This window comes from Manis javanica, chromosome 2 (genome assembly GCF_040802235.1).
Source record: "Manis javanica isolate MJ-LG chromosome 2, MJ_LKY, whole genome shotgun sequence".
Classification (NCBI taxonomy): Eukaryota; Metazoa; Chordata; class Mammalia; order Pholidota; family Manidae; genus Manis; species Manis javanica.
In genome coordinates, this window is record NC_133157.1 from 93,731,103 (window position 1) to 93,747,949 (window position 16,847).

The 16,847-nt window shown below is 59.8% G+C and overlaps 1 protein-coding gene and 1 long non-coding RNA gene across 4 annotated transcripts; both read right to left on the reverse strand.

Annotated features, from left to right (window-relative positions):
* Positions 1-253: 253 nt before the first annotated feature.
* BARX1 (BARX homeobox 1) lies at positions 254-3,790 on the reverse strand. 2 transcript variants are annotated; one of them, XM_036991381.2, is made up of 4 exons: positions 3,390-3,790; positions 1,428-1,719; positions 1,266-1,345; positions 254-930 (listed from the first exon to the last, which is right to left on the reverse strand). In XM_036991381.2, exons 1-4 carry the CDS (start codon positions 3,613-3,615, stop codon positions 770-772), a joined length of 759 nt encoding a protein of 252 aa, XP_036847276.1. In that variant the 5' UTR covers positions 3,616-3,790; the 3' UTR covers positions 254-769. The 2 variants fall into 2 exon arrangements, with proteins under 2 accessions (XP_036847276.1, XP_036847275.1); XM_036991380.2 differs by having other exon boundaries at positions 1,266-1,350; positions 3,390-3,788.
* A 292-nt stretch (positions 3,791-4,082) lies between these two features.
* On the reverse strand, positions 4,083-7,866 carry LOC140847755 (uncharacterized). 2 transcript variants are annotated; one of them, XR_012127878.1, is made up of 4 exons: positions 7,238-7,866; positions 6,056-6,133; positions 5,202-5,480; positions 4,083-4,606 (listed from the first exon to the last, which is right to left on the reverse strand). It is a non-coding gene; the product is annotated as an uncharacterized lncRNA (long non-coding RNA). The 2 variants fall into 2 exon arrangements; XR_012127877.1 differs by having other exon boundaries at positions 5,202-6,133.
* Positions 7,867-16,847: the final 8,981 nt, after the last annotated feature.

Here is a 16,847-nt window from a genome sequence, read left to right on the forward strand (position 1 = left end):
TCCGCTGTGCCATGGGCTGGGAAGGTTTGGGAGGAGTTTCAGATCCTCAGGCCCAGAGTTGGGGAGATAACTAGGCTCCTGCAGCAGCCGAGCTGCCTGCGGTGCCTAGCCCGGGCTGGAGCGGCAGGTCATAGCTTGCTTCCATGTGACCCGAGGAAAAGGATGTTTCAAAAGAAAAGGATGTTCCTTCTTACCTCGCTGCGACCCCCACCAGCCCCTCCATGGACTCCAAAACCCCTTCATCAGACCCTGCTGTGTCATAAAATATTTTATTGGAAAAAAATCACCGTCTTCGCAAAAGAGGGGTAGGGGCCCCAGCGACGTCGGGGACTGGCCTCAGTGCCGAGCTGTCCGGGAGCCATCTCGGACCGCGGTGGCCTGCGCAGGGCGCAGTATTCCTGACGTGCGTAAGCGGGTGTGTGCCCCGCGGCGTCCCGACGTGGAGGGCCGGCCAGAGGCGGGTGGGGTGCGGGGAAGGATCGGGCGTGAATGCGCGTGGAGTGCCCGGCCACTGCGCGGCTCCGGGCGAAGACGACCTTCCGCCGCGCCGGACGCGAGTCTCCAGGCTAAGGCCTGGGAACGCACTGGGGCCTGGGTTTAGCTTCAGGGTCTGTGTCCTTCCTTGTTTGGCCCCTAACTGTCCGTATTCAAGGTAATAATAAAACGTTTAGAAAGCAATGGCGTGGACGTGGAAAGGCCGGCTCGCGGCTTCGCGCGAGCTAGGGGTACCCCTGGCGGTGCGGGGTCCGGAGGCCCACACTCTGCTCAGTCATCGCGGCTCCTGTCGCTGGCCTCGCCCGGCGCCTCCGCCGGCTTCTCTGCCTCCTTGGCTCGCTCCTGCTCCGTCAGCTGCTCGCTGCTGGGAATGGAGTTCTTCTTGGGACGCCCCTTGGGCTTGGTGGGAGACTCCAGGCCACCGCCCTGCAGCACCTGCGCGGGGGCGGCCAGCACCGCGGTGAGCCAGCGGGATCTGGGAATCGGCGCCTCGTGCCCAGGCAGAGCAGCTGCGCCTAGCCCTGGGGTCCTTTGAGCTCTGGGAAAAAGCGACCAGAGGGTGGGGCCGAGGGGTTCAAGGCTGCCAGGTCTGAGGGTGCTACAAGCAGGACAGTGTACCTAGCTAGCGCAGCAGAGAGACAGAGCAGACCGTCCCTGTGGGCACGAGGCACCCAGGGAATAGGAGGGCTGGGCAGAAGTCTCCACCCTGAAGGGGAGAGCCGCTCTTGAAAGGCCCAGGGGATGGGCGGGGAAGCCACGGGCACACTCACTATTTTCTTCCACTTCATCCTCCGATTCTGGTACCACGTCTTTACCTGCAACTGGCTCAGGCCCAGAGACTCCGCCAGATCTATTCTGGAAAGAGGGAGGCACCCTCAGCGGGGCAGGCAGCGCCCTCCCACCTCCCGCTGGGCTCAGCCTGGCGGTGCTACCTGTCTGGCGTGGAGAGGTACTTCTGCTTCTCGAAGCGCTTCTCTAGGCCCATCAGCTGCAGCTCCGTGAAGACAGTGCGGCTCCGCCGCCCCTTCTTGGCCTTGGTGCCTGGCTCTCCGGTGCTGGGCGCCTCCAGCTTCCCGCGGAGCTGCAGCTCGAGCGGCAGGTGCGGAGCCCCCGCAGCGCCGGGCAGTCCAGGCCCCGCGGCCAGCAACGCCGAGCCCAGTCCGGAGCAGCCGAGCGGCGCGAGAGGGAACTTAAACACCGTTGCCTGCTCGGCCTTCAACACGGCTGCGGGGAAAGAGTGAGCAGCCCGGTGAGCTGGGCTGTGCTCTTCCTCCTGGAGACACCCAAACCATGCACGGCCGCTGGAGTGCTCGCGCCTGGCGGTGCCACCCGCGCAAAATCTTCATGCCTGGCCGCAAAGTGCGAGATTTGCGCCAGGCGCCTAGGGTGGCCATCTTCAACGTCAGTGGTCCCAGAGTCGGGGAAGGTGTCCTCCCCACCCGGGCTCTGCCTGGTGTTCCCTAAGCCCCAGAGCCTCTGGGATTTCAGGATTCTTAGTGAACAAAGTCTCCCGTTCGAGACGCACAGAGTGTGTCTTTTATAGAAAGGGGAAACCAAAAAGGAAGGGCAGCGAGTTAGGAAGATAAGAGCTTGCCACAACCGAATCGGCATTGCGGCGTTAGGGAGACTCTTACTGGAGTGAGCAAATCTGCTCTTCTGCCCTGGGCATCACAGATACGCGCGCGCGGAGCGCCTGCCGGGGGTGGTCAACGGGGTGGGTTTGGGAACTTCCCGAAAATGCCGAAGAACCCCGAATCGGGAAACTGTCCTTCCTGTTTCCTGTTTAAACTCTTCTCCGTGAAAATGTTTCCGTTTTCATTAGTCTTCAAACGGGTTTTTTTTTTTCTTTTTTGCCCGCTTCAAACGAATTATTAACAACAGTGCCGCTGGAGGCAAAGGGCAGCAGAGAAACCTCTGCATTCGACCTGGACTTAAAACGAACAAGCTGTCCCTGCTGTCCCCGGGGCTGCCACACCACTGGGTCAGGGTGCGGAAGAAGGCGGTTGGCAGCGGAGGGGTCCCGCCAGAACGCGGGAGGCCTCCCTTCCAGGACAGACATCTCACTGTGGGCCGTGCTGGCCCAGTAGGAGTCGGCAGGGGGACTGGCAAGGTACGAGTAAAGGTGAGTAGGGGCCGGGAGGGAGAAGAGATCGGGAGGGAGAAGGGATCCTTGGAGGAAGGTGGGAAAGGGACGGCAGACCGACCCCACCGAGAGAGGCCGACCGCCTGGTGGAGAGAGGGCACTGGCAGGGAAAGGCAGGCCCGCCGAGAAAAGAAGAGACTAAGACCGGCAGAAAAGGCGAGAGCAGGGGACTGGAGCTCCAGGGAGGCCTAGCCGACCTGGAGCGGAAGGGCCAGTCGGTTAGCGGCTTACAGCCAGGCCTCCTGTCCTCAGGGAAGGGCCAGGGGGCTCGGCACTTCGAGCACAGGCTGGTTGGTCGCCCGCCTGTGACCCTGGGAGACTGCGGGCGGGCGAGGGCCAGCGCTAGCCACCAGCGCAGCCCTCTGCGACCTGCGCCTCTTCCCCAAAGGTCCTGTTTCCCTGCCTTGCGTAGTCACGGCCACTCCCGACCGGCCCTCTGCTGCGAAGGCCCAGGCGTTTGTGGTCTCTTCGACCCGCAGTTTGACATTACCAGTCTGGCCCTGCGTCGCGCTGTGGATTAGTGCTCGGGTCCCCGGCCCGCTTTCCTCCGGGCTGGAGGCCGCAGGGCGACAGGAAAGGAGAGCACCAACGCCCTCCCAAGCCAGTCCGGCCCGCGGGCACGAGGCCTGGCTTCTGCGCGCCCTGCCGCTCGGCTTCCCGCCTGAGCGCGCCCAGGGCCCCGTCCCGGCCTGCGTGCTGAGCCGCGTCCTCGAGGCTGCGCGGCCGCTCCCCCGCCCGGGCCCGCACGTACCCAGGTGGCTGTGAAAGGGCCGCGCCGCCAGCAGCGCCTGCACGCCAAACTTAAGCAGCTCGCCCGCGGCGGCGGCGGCGGCGGCGGCGGGTGCGGCGCCCTTGGGGCCCGGCGGCTCGGTGAGGATCTCCTCGATCATGAAGCTGCGGTAGCGGTGCGGCGGGTGGTCGGCGCAGACTTCGGGAGGCCCGAAGCGCGCGGCGCCAGGCTCCCCGGGCCGCTGCATCGCGGCGCCCGCGGCTCGGCGGCGGCTCGGCGCGGGGCCTGCGCGGGGTTCTAGGCCGGCCCGCAGTTCGGGGCGGCGCGCGGGTGCCGGCTCATGCCCCCTCCCCCGCCGGCCGGGCGGAGGCGCAGGGCGCGGGCGGGGCGCGCGGGGCTCTGCAGGTCGGACCCGGGACTGCGCCCCCGCCCCGCGCCGCCGTGCCTCTTCCCCGACCAGCCCCGCGTCACCGCCCCGCCCCGCCCCGCCCGGCCACCCCGCCGCCCCGCCCCGCGCCACCGCCCCCACCCCCACCTCCCCAACCCCCAGGCCAAGCCCGGGGAAAGCCGGACCGGCAGGATGGCGGGAGGGAGGGGGCCGTGAGAGGGGCGGGACGACTGAGACCTAAGGAGACCCTGCAGAGCGCACTCTCAGACAGGAGAGAGCGGGAGAGCTCGGAACTGAGACCCCCGGAGGTGGGAGCAGGGGATCGAATGAGAGGTGAGACAGGGGCCAAAGCGAGAAGGCGAGGGCCACACAAGATGCGAAACAGCGACGTGAGGGTGCCTGGGACTCTGAGACGAGTGCAGAGAAAGGCCGGCGGAGCGCGGGAGCCCGCGAGCGGTGACGTGCCGGAGGGCACAGAGGCAGGCAGGGCGGAGGGAAGTGAAGAAAGAGGGATCGTCTAGGAAATCTAGAGGTCTGGGAAGAGGTTGGGGAGCCTGGAGAGGGGGGTGGGGTGGGGGGAAAGAGTCAAAACCGCGCAGCTGGGCTGGGAAGGGGTCGCTGTAAGCCGCCTCCCCAGCCAGGTCGCAGGGCGGTCTGGCAGGGGTGCAGCAGCGGGTAGGGTGCATCTTCCAGAGCGCCGCAGCATCTGTGCACTCCCGCCTCCGTTTACCAGGCATGGCCCTATCTCTCCCTAGCTGCCCTGAGAGAAAACGTTGTCCAGCCGGGATTTGCTTACATTTCCAGGTGATGGGTGGACAACCTCAGTGGCTGACGGGTGGATTGTGTCGCCCTAGTTAAAGGAAGAGAAGGATGCAAGTAGGCAAAGCTGCAGCTTCACCCCTTCTTAGCTTTGGAGCATCAGGGAAATCTGGTACTGTGGCAAGCTGGATGAGGGCCCACAGGAGGCACTGGGGAGTCTGAAGACCAACTCTGGGGTGACCTGGCTTGTCTCTGAGCCTTAGAGTCTGCAGCCTGACTGAGGAAGGCCCATTCCTTCTCTAGCTACTTCACTTCATCATTTCAGGAATGTAAACCCAAGCTCTGGGGTGAACAATCTTATACTTAACTGTGTGCTGAGTTTCTCTCTTTGTCCCTGCCACTCCTGGCAGGCCACTGCCCCATTGTGGACCTCAGTCTCCTGACCTGTCCCAAGGAGATGCTAAGGAAGGTTGTGAGATCTGAGTGGGGGGTCCTGCACCCCTAGGACCTGTTGGGAAGTAGGACCCAGTTCATCTCAGCAAGGAGGCTTGCAGAGGTGCAGATGCCTGCCCTACCATCCCAGGAGTCCCTCAGCTGGGGTTTGGGGCACCTCTCCATCACATGTGAGCACTGCCTGGGGCCTTGGTGGTCACTTCTGGGAAATAGGACCTACCACGCCCACCTACCCTGCCTTCCTCAAGTTGATGCCACTTCTTTAGCAGGGGGGCCTTGAGAATGACTTAGCAGAGGTTCCAAGAACCCATCTGTCTTTTCATCCAGTGGTCTGGTGGCCAGCTGGGTGACCAGTGTCTGAACCTTTCAGCTATCATCAGTAGTGAAAGGTTGCCTCCAGGTGCTCTGCTCCATGCATAGGTGGTCCTGTGAGTCACATGGCTCTTCAGAAGTGAGGGTGTCCCTTCTAGGAGTGAGGGTATCCCACACTGAGCAGGCCTCCCTCCCTGTGACTGGTGGAAAGATGGTGGGTGTGGCCATTGCCTCTGCTGGTCCAGAAGCCACCAAGCAGAGAGAAAAGCCAGTGTCCCCCAGATCTCTGGGCAGTCCAGCAGGGACCCCCTGCCACAAGCACACATAGTCGCAGAGAACCCTCCCTAGATGGGTGCTGGGGTGTCCCCCAGTCCCAACACCTGTGTTCTCATGAGGAAACTGAGGCCCAGCCAGAGGAAAGCAGTGGCCCAGGAGCACAGGGACAGGAGCTGGTTTCCTCTTCCTCTGTTTCAGTACCAGCCTTTCTCTCACTGACTACTCCCTCACCCCAGGTAGGGCCCTCAGCGCCCCCCCTTGCTCCCCCTCTTCCCAAGGCCACAGCCTGGGGATGGTTTCTTGGTGGGTTAGGCCCACCCACTCCTGCTCCATCCCTTCAGCTCCTGTTTGGGCCCCTGAAGGAAGCTGCCCAGCTTTGAATCGTCTCTTCCCCAAGTGGTTGCCTTCTGAAGGTCTCAGGTTTTCCAAATGGGAGCTGGGGCCTGCATCAGAGGACTCCCGGCATCGCACTGATATGCCTTCACCAAACCCATTTTACCTTCAGTTGCTCCCTGGGATGGCTCCCGGGTCAGGTTTAGGGCAGGAGGTCATTTTCAGGATGAGGACTGCCTCCAGACTGGGGGGAGTCAGAAGATGAGCACAGTCCAACTCCACCCCATTTCATATGGCAGAGTGCCCCCTCTAGCTCCTGGGACACCCGACGGGGCTGTTCCCGCGGCCAGAAGGGGACAAGGCCTCCGGGCCCTCCTAAGTGTGGCTGACTGAGCCTTCCGAGGCTTTGGCTGGCGCTGAGGGCTGAGGGAGTCCAACCTCGGCTCCTTCACCCTTGAGCACCCCCTGCCCCGACAGGGGAAGCCTCTGATCTCCCAGTCTGGACGCGGTCTCCCTGGGGGGCAATCCCAAAAAAGACCCGGAGATGAACCCCTTTTAGGCGAAAAAATGTGCCCAAGCAGTGGCCGGGCCTCTGCTCCAGTTGCAGCGTCGGCGGTGGCAAAGAGCTCAAGAGAGTGGGATCCCTCCTCCCGTGTGCAACAGAGGCCCGGAGGAGGGGAGCCCTTGGGAGGAGGCTCCTCCTGGCTTCCCGCGTGGCCCAAGCCCCGCAGACCCCACCCCGGGGGCGCAGCCGCAGGGCCGATGCCTGGGACCCAGCCCGGGCCTCCCGCCCTGCGCCGCAGAAATCCCGGAAACCGCTCGCGGCGGGAACAGTGGAAAAGGTGACCTCAGCGCCCAGGGCCAGCCGCTTTCTCCCCGCGGCCGGGCCGTGAGGGGCTCCGAGCGGCAGGGGGCCTTGCCACCGTGGGGGCCTCCGCCCCGCCAACGCTCTGCTCCTCGGGCGACCCCCACAGCCGCGTTGGTGGGGTAACAGGATTGGGGGTAACTCCCTGCCTAAGCAGCCCCTCAGCCCGGCGCGCAGGTCCGGGACCCCACCTCCACCCAAGCCAAGCTCTCCGCCTCCCCGCGCGTCCCGGGTGGGGTTCCGAAGTCGAAGAGTCCGGGCCACTGGGCAGACAGGGAAGCTGAGTCCGGGAGCGGGCAGCCTGGGCAAGGCCCGCAGTCAGAGGAGCTTCTGCAAAGCCTGGAGGGTCCTGGGCCTGGCTCCCCCCAACTCGCCCCCGCCCCCGTCCCAGCTGCCCTCCCGCGCGCGCGGGTTGGGCTCTCACTGGGCACCACAGAGCCGGGCGAGAGTTTGGGGAGATTTCTCCCGAACCGGTCGGCTCACCTCCGGGTGCCGTTGCCCGGCAGTCGCTGCGGGGAGCCCCGCGCCGTCCCCCGTTAGTAGACAAACCGGGAGGCCGAGCCCGACGGGTCCAGCCGGCCAGGCCCTCCTCCACGAGGACGCTCGGCGGCGTCAGCGCCCGGAATGAAGCCCGTCCGCCTCCATCCGCTTTCTTTCGCGAAGCCTTGTCTCAGCCTAGGGGCAGGCGGTGGCGGCGCCCTCTTGGTCTCAGGAGGGAGGCACCCTGCTAGGCACGCACCATCGCTGCGCGGCCGGCGCTCTGCTCGAGCTCCTGGGGCCCGAGCCTGGCTGCATCTATCCTGCTTAGGACAGAAAATCTCGGGGTCCTCGCTCTCGCAGGTTGCGTCTCTTGGGGACCACCGAGTCCTTTTTCCGTTCAAGAAGAGGGTTCTGTGACGCCTTCCTTTATGAACGTTCCGAAGTCAATCTTGGACTTTCCGTTCTCAAACATTTCAAACCTTTGTGAGCTCGGAGCTCAAGTAGGGTTTGGGCACACCACCTTAAAACACGGCCCTCTCTCCCAAATTCTCCCTCTTCAAGTGTTTTAGTTTATTCCTTTGGAATTGGCTGTTTTTATTTTGTAGCTTTTTTTTTTTTTTTTTTTTTTAGTGATTTTCTTTGAAAGTGTGAGTTTAAAAGATATAACCATCGGGAGGTAAACCGGCTTGCCTCAGCAAGGGCCCAGGGCTATCCTGCGGAAACTGCGCAGACCCGCTGGGGGGGTCCCGCCACCACTTCACGCCCACCCCGCGGCCGGCCCGGCGGCGCCCACAGCGACCCTTATCCAAGTGCAGCCGAAGACAGCCCAGAGGAAAGACGGCCGGCTCGGTGGTGCCCCGCGACGTCGCCCAGCTGCTGCACTCGGACGGCGAAGCAGGTGTGGGCATCCTGGCGCTCCTCCCGGCGGTGCGTTCGGCCTTTGCAGAACTTGCCCTGCGCCGCAGGCGCCGCGCGCGGGACGCGGCGCCAGGACCAGGAGGCTAGGTCTGACTCCCGCCCGGGCGCCGCCCAGGATCCCGCTCCGGGCTCGCAGCCTCTTCGGCCCTCTGAAAAGCGAGGGCCCTTGCCGGCTGCGTCCGGGGTGCTCGCGGTGCCATCCCGGCAGGGGCCAGGTCGCCACCCGTCGCTGTTCTCAAAGCCGCCGCCGGACTGGACTCGTTATGCGGCAGTAAAACAGAGCCCACGAGGAGGCTGCGTCTCCCCCTCCCGGACGAAGAGGCATGCGCTTCCCTTTTCTTTCCTTCTTCTCTCTTCTGGGGTCCCCGCATCCATCTACCGCTTTCTGCTTTGACTGTCTGGCCCGTCCGCCCCCGCCCCGCTTCCCCGCTTCACTCCCCTCTCTCTGCTTCCCTGTTCCCTGTCAGAAGGACGCCAGGCCACAATCTGTCCTAATAATAAGGGGAGGGCCTTCACTCCCAGGGCCCCCAGGTACCAGAGCAGAGCCCTTGGAAGAGCCCCGCCGCACCCCACCCCGAGCCAGGTGGGAGGGGACCGCGACACTTCCTCCGGGACGTCTTCATCAGCAAAGAACGCCGCATCACAGTGCCCGCGCTCAGCTGGGGACTCACACTTGTATCTGTCCTCCCTGACACAGAGGTCCTTTCCCTTCTAGAGGTCTGGGGACAATGAGAGGCCACAACTGCCTCACCCTCAGTCACCAGGCCACGACCAGCTTCTGGTCCCAGGCGCTAGGCCAGCCCTCCTGCCTCCTGCTGGTCTGAGGAGAGAGTCTTGCCAAGAGCCTGGTGTTAGTCTGCACACTGGACTTTCTTGCCCCTTTCATACGTGGGCTTTCAGTAGCATCTTGCCCCTCTGTGCAGGAGAGTTACCCCTTTGTGGTGGAACAGGCTCAGAGGACCAGCTTGCAAATGCCCAAATGCCATGCAAAGCACACAGGAGTGGCACCCCACAATAAACCCAGGATCCCTGGCTTCCCAATCCTTTCCTGCTACTGCCCTTCAAAAGCCCATTTCTTGTTCAAGCCTCAGTTTTCCCAAATGAAAAAAACTAGATGGGATGGGCTTGCTCGTGTTAAGCCTGCATACCCTCTGCTCTTCAGTGCAGAAGCAGCCATAGGTAATATGGTAACTGAGGTGTGTGTTTGTGCTCTCATCAGACTTTATATACTCTGAAACTTGAATTTCATATAATTTGCACCTGTCATGAAATAATATTTTTATTTGTTTCAATCATTTAAAAATGTAATAACCATTCTCGGATACAAGCTGAACAACAGGCAGTGGACTATGGTTTGCCAATTCCTAGTCTAAATTCCATTCTTCTGTATGCACAGATATATGCACTTTCGTATCAGAAATGTTACCTTAACTAAAAATGCTTAAAGTTTTTTTAATTAAAAAATTTTTTTCCCACTTAAGCACTCATTAGTTTTACAGTGCTGGGGCCTTAAGACACATCCATAGACCGTCTATTAATTTCCTATTCCACATCTGAATTCTCAACAACTTAAAATCTTACTGATACTAATTCTGCATTATTCCTGGACACTGGGCTGGATACATCACCATCAGCAGCCTCACTTAATCCCATAGTAGTTTTCAGATTAGGGATTCTTCACCCCCACTTTCCAGTGCCTTGCACACTCCTGGTGACAAAGCATTCACTGTCTTCTGTGGCAGCCCTAACAGACTCTGAGGGCTTCCTCCTCTGGCGAACCCTGGCTTCTGAGAGCTCAGTGACCTGGCCCGATGCCTTGGAAGGTTGAGGGCCACAGTGGATGTGGGTGCTCCCTCCAGGGCCCATCTTTTCCCATTCCTCTCAATTCCATCTAAATCCTCTCCAGCTGTTGAAATGCAAATGGACAAGGGGGCCACAGCCTTGACTTTCTGGGAGTTTCCCAAGCCCTGAGCCTTTGCAGGCCTTTGCAGCTGCCAAGCGACAAAACTTGCAAGGAATCAGCAAAGGGAAAGACTATGACAGAAAACTAGCTATTATAAATGTGTGTTACTTGCTAGAAGCCATTGCAAGAAATCTTGCTCACATGGAGGCAGCCTTCCCCACACAGCATCTGCAAAGGCTCTTGTGCCCTCTGCTGGTCGGATGGAGTCCTAATCAGGCTCCCTGGACCCCAGCTTTCCTTTTTAAGAAAAGCTCTGACCATTCTCTCCCCTGTATGCATGCCCCAGACATTTGCTGGATGCTGAGAAGACAAAGAAAAAGGTATTTTATCTGTCCTCGAGGAGCCCAGTTTAGCCCTAGAGGGAGAATAACAGGCATGCTCATAGCAAGGGCTGGCAACACAGGTGTGGGAAGGTGGACAGTTGCCCAGAACAATGACAGGACATAGCAGTGAGGAGCTTGCAGGCACCGCCATGGTGTGATCATGGCTGGCAGTGAATGATGGCCTGTAAATGTTTGGACACCTTTAGTACCACCCACAGCTGGCCTTTGAGGACATTAACAGGCTGGAACTCCATGCATCATGCCTTCTCCAAAAGTCCAAGGGATGTTTTCTGGCCTCTGCTGCTGAGAAGGAGCATCTCTCTGTCCAGTCATGGGCTCCATTGTGTCCCTAGCCTGGAATCGCCTTGGGAGCCATGTCAGAAGCCTGTCCTATGTGTGGGCACCACCCCCTATATTGCCTCATCTAACTTTACCCTAGGAAGGGGGCATCTTTACCCATACTGCCGAGGAAACAGGCGAGGGTGGGGCAACCTCACTTGCCTAAGTGGCAGACTGGGGTTTGAGCCAGCACTCCCTCCATAGCACCAAGCAAAGTGGGCTTTTTGGGGTCCTGCACCTTCTGACTTCATCCCCATTTTCTTTCCAGCCCTGTTTGCTACCAAGGCTCAGACTAGTAGCTCCACTGCCAAAGGTCACCTCCAGCCAGGTATCCACAGGCATGCCACACCACTGGCTCCAAATACGGACTCCTTATCTCTCACCTCTCCCAGGCTGTTGGTGCTGCCCACGCCTGATCTGGGTGGAGAAGAGCGACTGGGGAAGCTGTGACGCAGACATGCCTCACTGACCGCTAACCAAGGAGGGCCTGGGAGGCAGCCTCATTCCTGCCAGAGCACATGCAGCAGGCATGGCACTCCCATTCAGAAAGCAGGGCCCCCTCCATGGCCTGGCCCCTGTCCTGTCCACTCCCATCCCAGCTGTCTAGGAGAGCAGATGAGTGGTGAGCACAGAGGGTGACCAGACATGGTGGTTTGGGGAAGGACAGGCTCCTCTGGGAGCTGGGAGGAGTCAGGGGAGACTGGGGGGGCCAGCTGAATAGAAACCGGGTGGGGCAGACAGGTACAAGGAGGCAGAGGAGCACCCTTTGCCAGGGCTGGAAAACCCTCTGGAGCTGAACTGGGGGATCAAAGCCTTCCTGGGAGGTCTGGGCAGTCACCCACGTTGAAGCTGAAAAGCTTGTTCCCAAATGGGTTTGCATTCAATAGCACCCACAACAGCTTGCTCTCAGCCAGAGTTACTCTCCTGATGCCTAGGGAGACCTAGTGCTGTTAGAGACCCTGAGGAAGGTCTGGAGACCTCTCTTGTCAGCACAAGACCAGAACTGCCATTTACGGACTACATAACTCCCAGGGGTGTCAACCACTGTGCTGTGAATGGCACTTCCGGTTGTGTAATGCACAATGCACACACCGGCTTCCAGCAGTCCTGCCAATTATTTGTTTTTCTGTTCTCACAGAGCCAAATGGGGTTGAAGAGACTCTTATCATTAAGTTAAATCACATTCTGTATGCCCCTTTCCTTGATGATAAGCTACATGTTGAAACAGGAGGAAAACAAATCCTATCTGTATACTGCCTGTTAAAAATTGACCTTAATTTAGAAATCTTGCTGTTTTATGTTTCTCTTACAGAGTAAAGCAAACTTCACCTCTTGAGGCTTTGATAAGGGAAATGTGGCAAACTGGATTCTAAGATTTCCCCTGGTATACATGCCCTGCACAACCCTCCCTTGAATGGATATTGTGCAAGGCGTTCACCACCCTACTTGTGTCACTTTATATGGCAAAAAGGATTCTGCTCCTGTAATTAAGGTCCCTAACCAGTTGGTGTTGAATTGATCAAACCTAACCTCACTAGAGGACCCCTTTCAGAAGGACTGGAGCAGAGCAGTTCTCCTGCAGTCCTCAAAGCTAGCTGCCCCATTTTGAGGGGGCCCACAGAGGCACCACAGGGTCAGGGGATCAGGCCAGGGTGGCCTTGAGGTGCTAAGAGGAAGGAAGCAGATTTTGGTGACAACCTGAGTGAACTTTGAAGTGGACCTGACCTCAGCTGGGCCTTCAGTTAGACCACAGCCTGACTTTGTGAGACCTGAGCAGAGGGCCCAGTAAAGCCCCACCTGGACCCCCTGACCCACAGACACCTGAGACAACAAGTGTGTGCCTTTGTCAACCGTTGTGGTGATTTGTTAGGCAGCAATAGAAACCCATGGGTAAGTTGTGTGTGTGGTTCCCCAACTTCTGCTTAGGAGAGAGGAAGCAAGAGGACAGGACACCCCTTTGGGACCTTTGCCCTTTATCGTGACCTGGGGCAAAGCTGGGAGCCTACCCCATGACTGTGAGCCTGCTGATGAGGGCCGTGCTGTGTCCCTGTCCCCAGATGCCTGCTGACACTCAGGGAGGCCCCTCTGGCAGGAGATGGGCCTTCCTCACCCAGGGTAGGGTGACAGGGACATCATTCCGGGCCCCCGGTGTCCTGGTGTCCTACAATTGCCATCTCTCTGTGATGAAGAGTAAATCTGAGGAAGACCCTGTGCAGAGGAGGGAGGTGGCCCTTTACTTACCCTGAGGCTTCAGAGCTGGCTTGGGGGTGGGGGTGCAGGCCGAGGGTCAGGGGGCGGTCCAGCTCCCCATGCTCCCACACCTGGTTAACTCTACTGGGCCCTGGGGCCAGAATGGAGAAGCACACAGAATTCAACCCCATTCTCAGATCCCAGGTCTGGTGCAAGGGCCAGCCCACTCTGGGCCCCACTCCCATGTGGAGTTTGCTCTGGGCCAGGTCTCAGCCCGACCCAATCTAGCCGCACTCTCACAGCAAGTGCACTGCCCACAGGAGGCCCCCTATCCTCCTGGTGATGGGCCTCTGCTGAGACCCACAGCACCGGCTTTCCTCTGCCCCTTGCTTCTGCTGTTCCCACACAGGACCCTTAACTCCTGGTGGGAGGGAGCGGCTGGCCTGGCAGAACCTGGCAGAGACGTGGCCTGCCAACTCAGGAGTGTGAACAGAAGCATCAGGAAGACTGTGTGGGCCTACAGCTGCCACGAAGCCACAATGCCATGTATGCTTGCCTCGGAAGGAGCCCTGAGCCCAAGGCAGTGGGAAGCACCGGCCAGCCCCTACAGACATCTCCCCAAACCTGTGGTAGCTGGACACAGCCCCTTGGTAGGCATTTTTCTGGGCCACGTACCAAGTAGACATGTCCTGCCAGAGGGCCCAAGTCGATGTCAGCTAGCTTCCTAGTCAGGCATTGAAGTAAACCTGGCCACAGTGGCAGCCAGATGGTGGGTGCACGACCAGCGGAGTGCCTGGGGTGGGCGCAGGTGAGTGGGAGCTTCCAAAGGCTGTGGAGTCAAGCTGGGGAGACATTCTGGGTGCCAGTAGGGAGGCAGGAGGGCACAGCTGGGTCAGGGTGCAGCTGTGCCAGGGAGACTGCAGCCGGAGGTCATGGTGGTTCTGGGAGTTCTCAGCCCTGGATGCTAGTACAGTGTCTCAGGGGCTGGGGTGTGACAGCCTAATCCATCCTCCAGGCCCTGTAGCACTCCCAGCACCAAGCTCCTGACTGGTTGCCCTTGAGACTGGGCTGAGGCTTTGTCCCAGATAAACAGCCCAGAGGTGGAAGGCCTGGTGGGTCATCCTTCCTACAGGCCTGGCCCACCGCTGCTCAAACTGTAGGATGGCAGGGCTTTCCCAACACATGGCCCTCACCTGTGCTTGCCACAGTGAGTCCACTGCTCTTCTTGCTTAGATGACAAGACCAGGATGCCAGGACCCAACCTGGATGACCCCAGCCTGGCTGCCTGTCCCCTTAGGGCCCCTTCAGCTCTTGTAAATGCAGAGCAGCCCATGAAGCAACACGCTGGAGCCTACCCATGGACCCCAACCCCAACCCCACTTCCAGTCCTGGAGCCTGCCCTTGGGCCTCCTGTGCCCCTTCTCTGGCCCCAGAGCCTGCCTGTGGACCTCCAACTCCACCCTTATTCAAACCTGGAGCATTCCCATGGACCCCCACCCTACCCACCCCTGCTAGTCCCAGAACCTGCCCGTGAGCCCCCCACCCGCACGCCCATCCAATCCTATAACCTGCCCATGGACCCACCACCACCAGCCTCAGAGCCTGTCCCTGGACCACCCACCTGCCCTCTGCCAGCCCTGGACTCTGCCCATAGTGCCTGCCCCCTTGGCCCTGCTTCCAGAGCTTCCCCCTCTCACTCCTTCAAACTTCCCTATCCTCTGCCTATCCAGCCCTGCCACTGGATGGGCCACTGGCACAGCCCCCTCGCTTCCTGGTGGGGAAACTGAGGCCAGACAGGGGTCTCACTCCAAGCCACAGAGTGGTGGCAGAACTGGGAGGACATGCCAGTCAGGACACAGCATGGGACCTCCCACCCCTTGAAGGCAGACGAGGCCAAGATTTGTGTGAGTCCATCACATGTCAGCCCACGAGTGGCCACACGTGGGGACCACCAGCCATGGCAGAAAGAATTCTGGAGAGTTTGAAATTGCTGATTAAGTGGCCCAGCTCAGAGGCGATGGTCACTTCTCCTGTCACCTTGGCTGATGGCGGGACTATCCCACTATGTGAATCAAGACCATGGCTGAGAGCCCAGCCTCGCCGCTCACCTGCCTCCTTTTGTGGGAGCGTGGGGGAGGGAGGGTCGCTGAGCGCCCTCCTACTCCAACATTCGGGGACAGACCAACTCATGCTGAGTGTCTGTGGCCAGTCAGCCAGTCACCCTTGCCGGCCTTGACTATGGGCAGGAACGCTCTGTGCCTCGGCTTGCCCACTTGGGGGCACCGGTCCCTGCCATGTTCAAGGACTGTGAACACAAGACAGATAACACGTTCAGGGTGCTCAGCAGAAGGCCAAGTGCAGAGCAAGGGCTCACGGAACTGCAGTGGCTAGATAATCCTGGCTGCTAGCGTTACTGTCAGAGCCCTGGCACCACATGCAGAGCCCACAGCCCGAGGTGTGTTGTCCCATCTTTGGAACAGAAACAGGCTTGCAGTGTCACAGAATAGCCCAAGGCAGCTAGAAAGATTCATGCCCTGGGCTGGCAGACATGGGGTGCTGCCCTAGTGAGGGGCTAAAAAGCCTGGGCAGGGATGGAGCCCTGGCAGGCAATACCCAGGCAAAGGGGTGGAGTGAAGCCCTGGGAGGCCCAGCAGGGTCAGGGAGATATAGGCGCTGCAGACGTCTGCTCAGAGCAGCCCAGTGGCCTGAATGCGCAGACGCAGTGGGCGTTCTAGGTACAGATGGTGACCTGGCTCCCGGCCCCTATGGACCCCTTCCAAGTAGCACTCTCTCTGTAGACGGCACCAAGGCCCAGAGCCCAGCGGCAGGCTAGAGGCAGAGGGACCCCATGTTTAGGAGCCCCCCCACCCACCCACCTGGCCTCGACGTGCCCTGCCCCGCTGGCCCTCTCCTGCAGACCAGCCTAGGGTGGAGCCAGGCACCTTCCCAGTATGGGCGGGGACGGGAGATGCGGTGCTGCACTGGACCACCTGCCTCCCTCAGGCCATGTCTCCTGGGCACAAAGGGCAGCTCCCTCTACTGGGAGGCTGGGAACCTGGAGGGCATGCCAGACAGTCCAGGTGGCATGTAGAAGTTCTGAGGAGAGGAAGAGGGGCCAGGCAAGTGTCCCAACGGGTCCAAAGGCACCAGGCCTGTGCTGGGCACAGGTGTGTGTACTGTGGCTGCAGGGGCCGCTGCCAGCTGCTGGCTCTCTAAGAGCACAACCCAGCTCTAGCTGTAGCTCTCTCAGCTCCCCCGGTGAGCCGGGAATCCCCCACCAATCAGGGAAGGGGGTGTATTTATGCACTATGGGTTTATACTGTTACCTGTGCCACGAGGCCTTTCAGATCCTTGAGAGAAGGTCGTGAACCCCACCTGCACCCTGTCTGAGGTCTGTCTTCTGGGAGATGGGGAAAGCTCTGATATTTAAAATATTGAAAAGCAGTCTTCTAGAACCAGGTCCTCACTGCCTGCATGAGTGTCCTGGGGCTGCGATTGACAGCACCACAGCCGGGTGGCATGGAGCAACAGAAATCCCTCCTTTCCCTGTGTTTGTCTCCAAATCTCCCTCCTTATAGGCCTCCAGTCTGGAGTAAGGCCCATCCTAATCCAGCCTGACCTCATCCTAACTGATAACATCTTCTGCCACCCTATTTCCAAATAAAGTGACCTTCACAAATTCTGGGGAGTCAGAACTTCAACACCTCTCTTTGGGGGACACAGTTTACCCTACAACACTGCCCATATATCTTTTTTTGTGTGTGTGTGCCCATATATCTTTGTACAAATTAGATAAAGCAGCAGAGCACAGGCTGGGTTTGAGCCCGTTGCTCACCCCTGAGCCAGGCACCTTGTGCAGTGAACAACCTGAACAACTTTC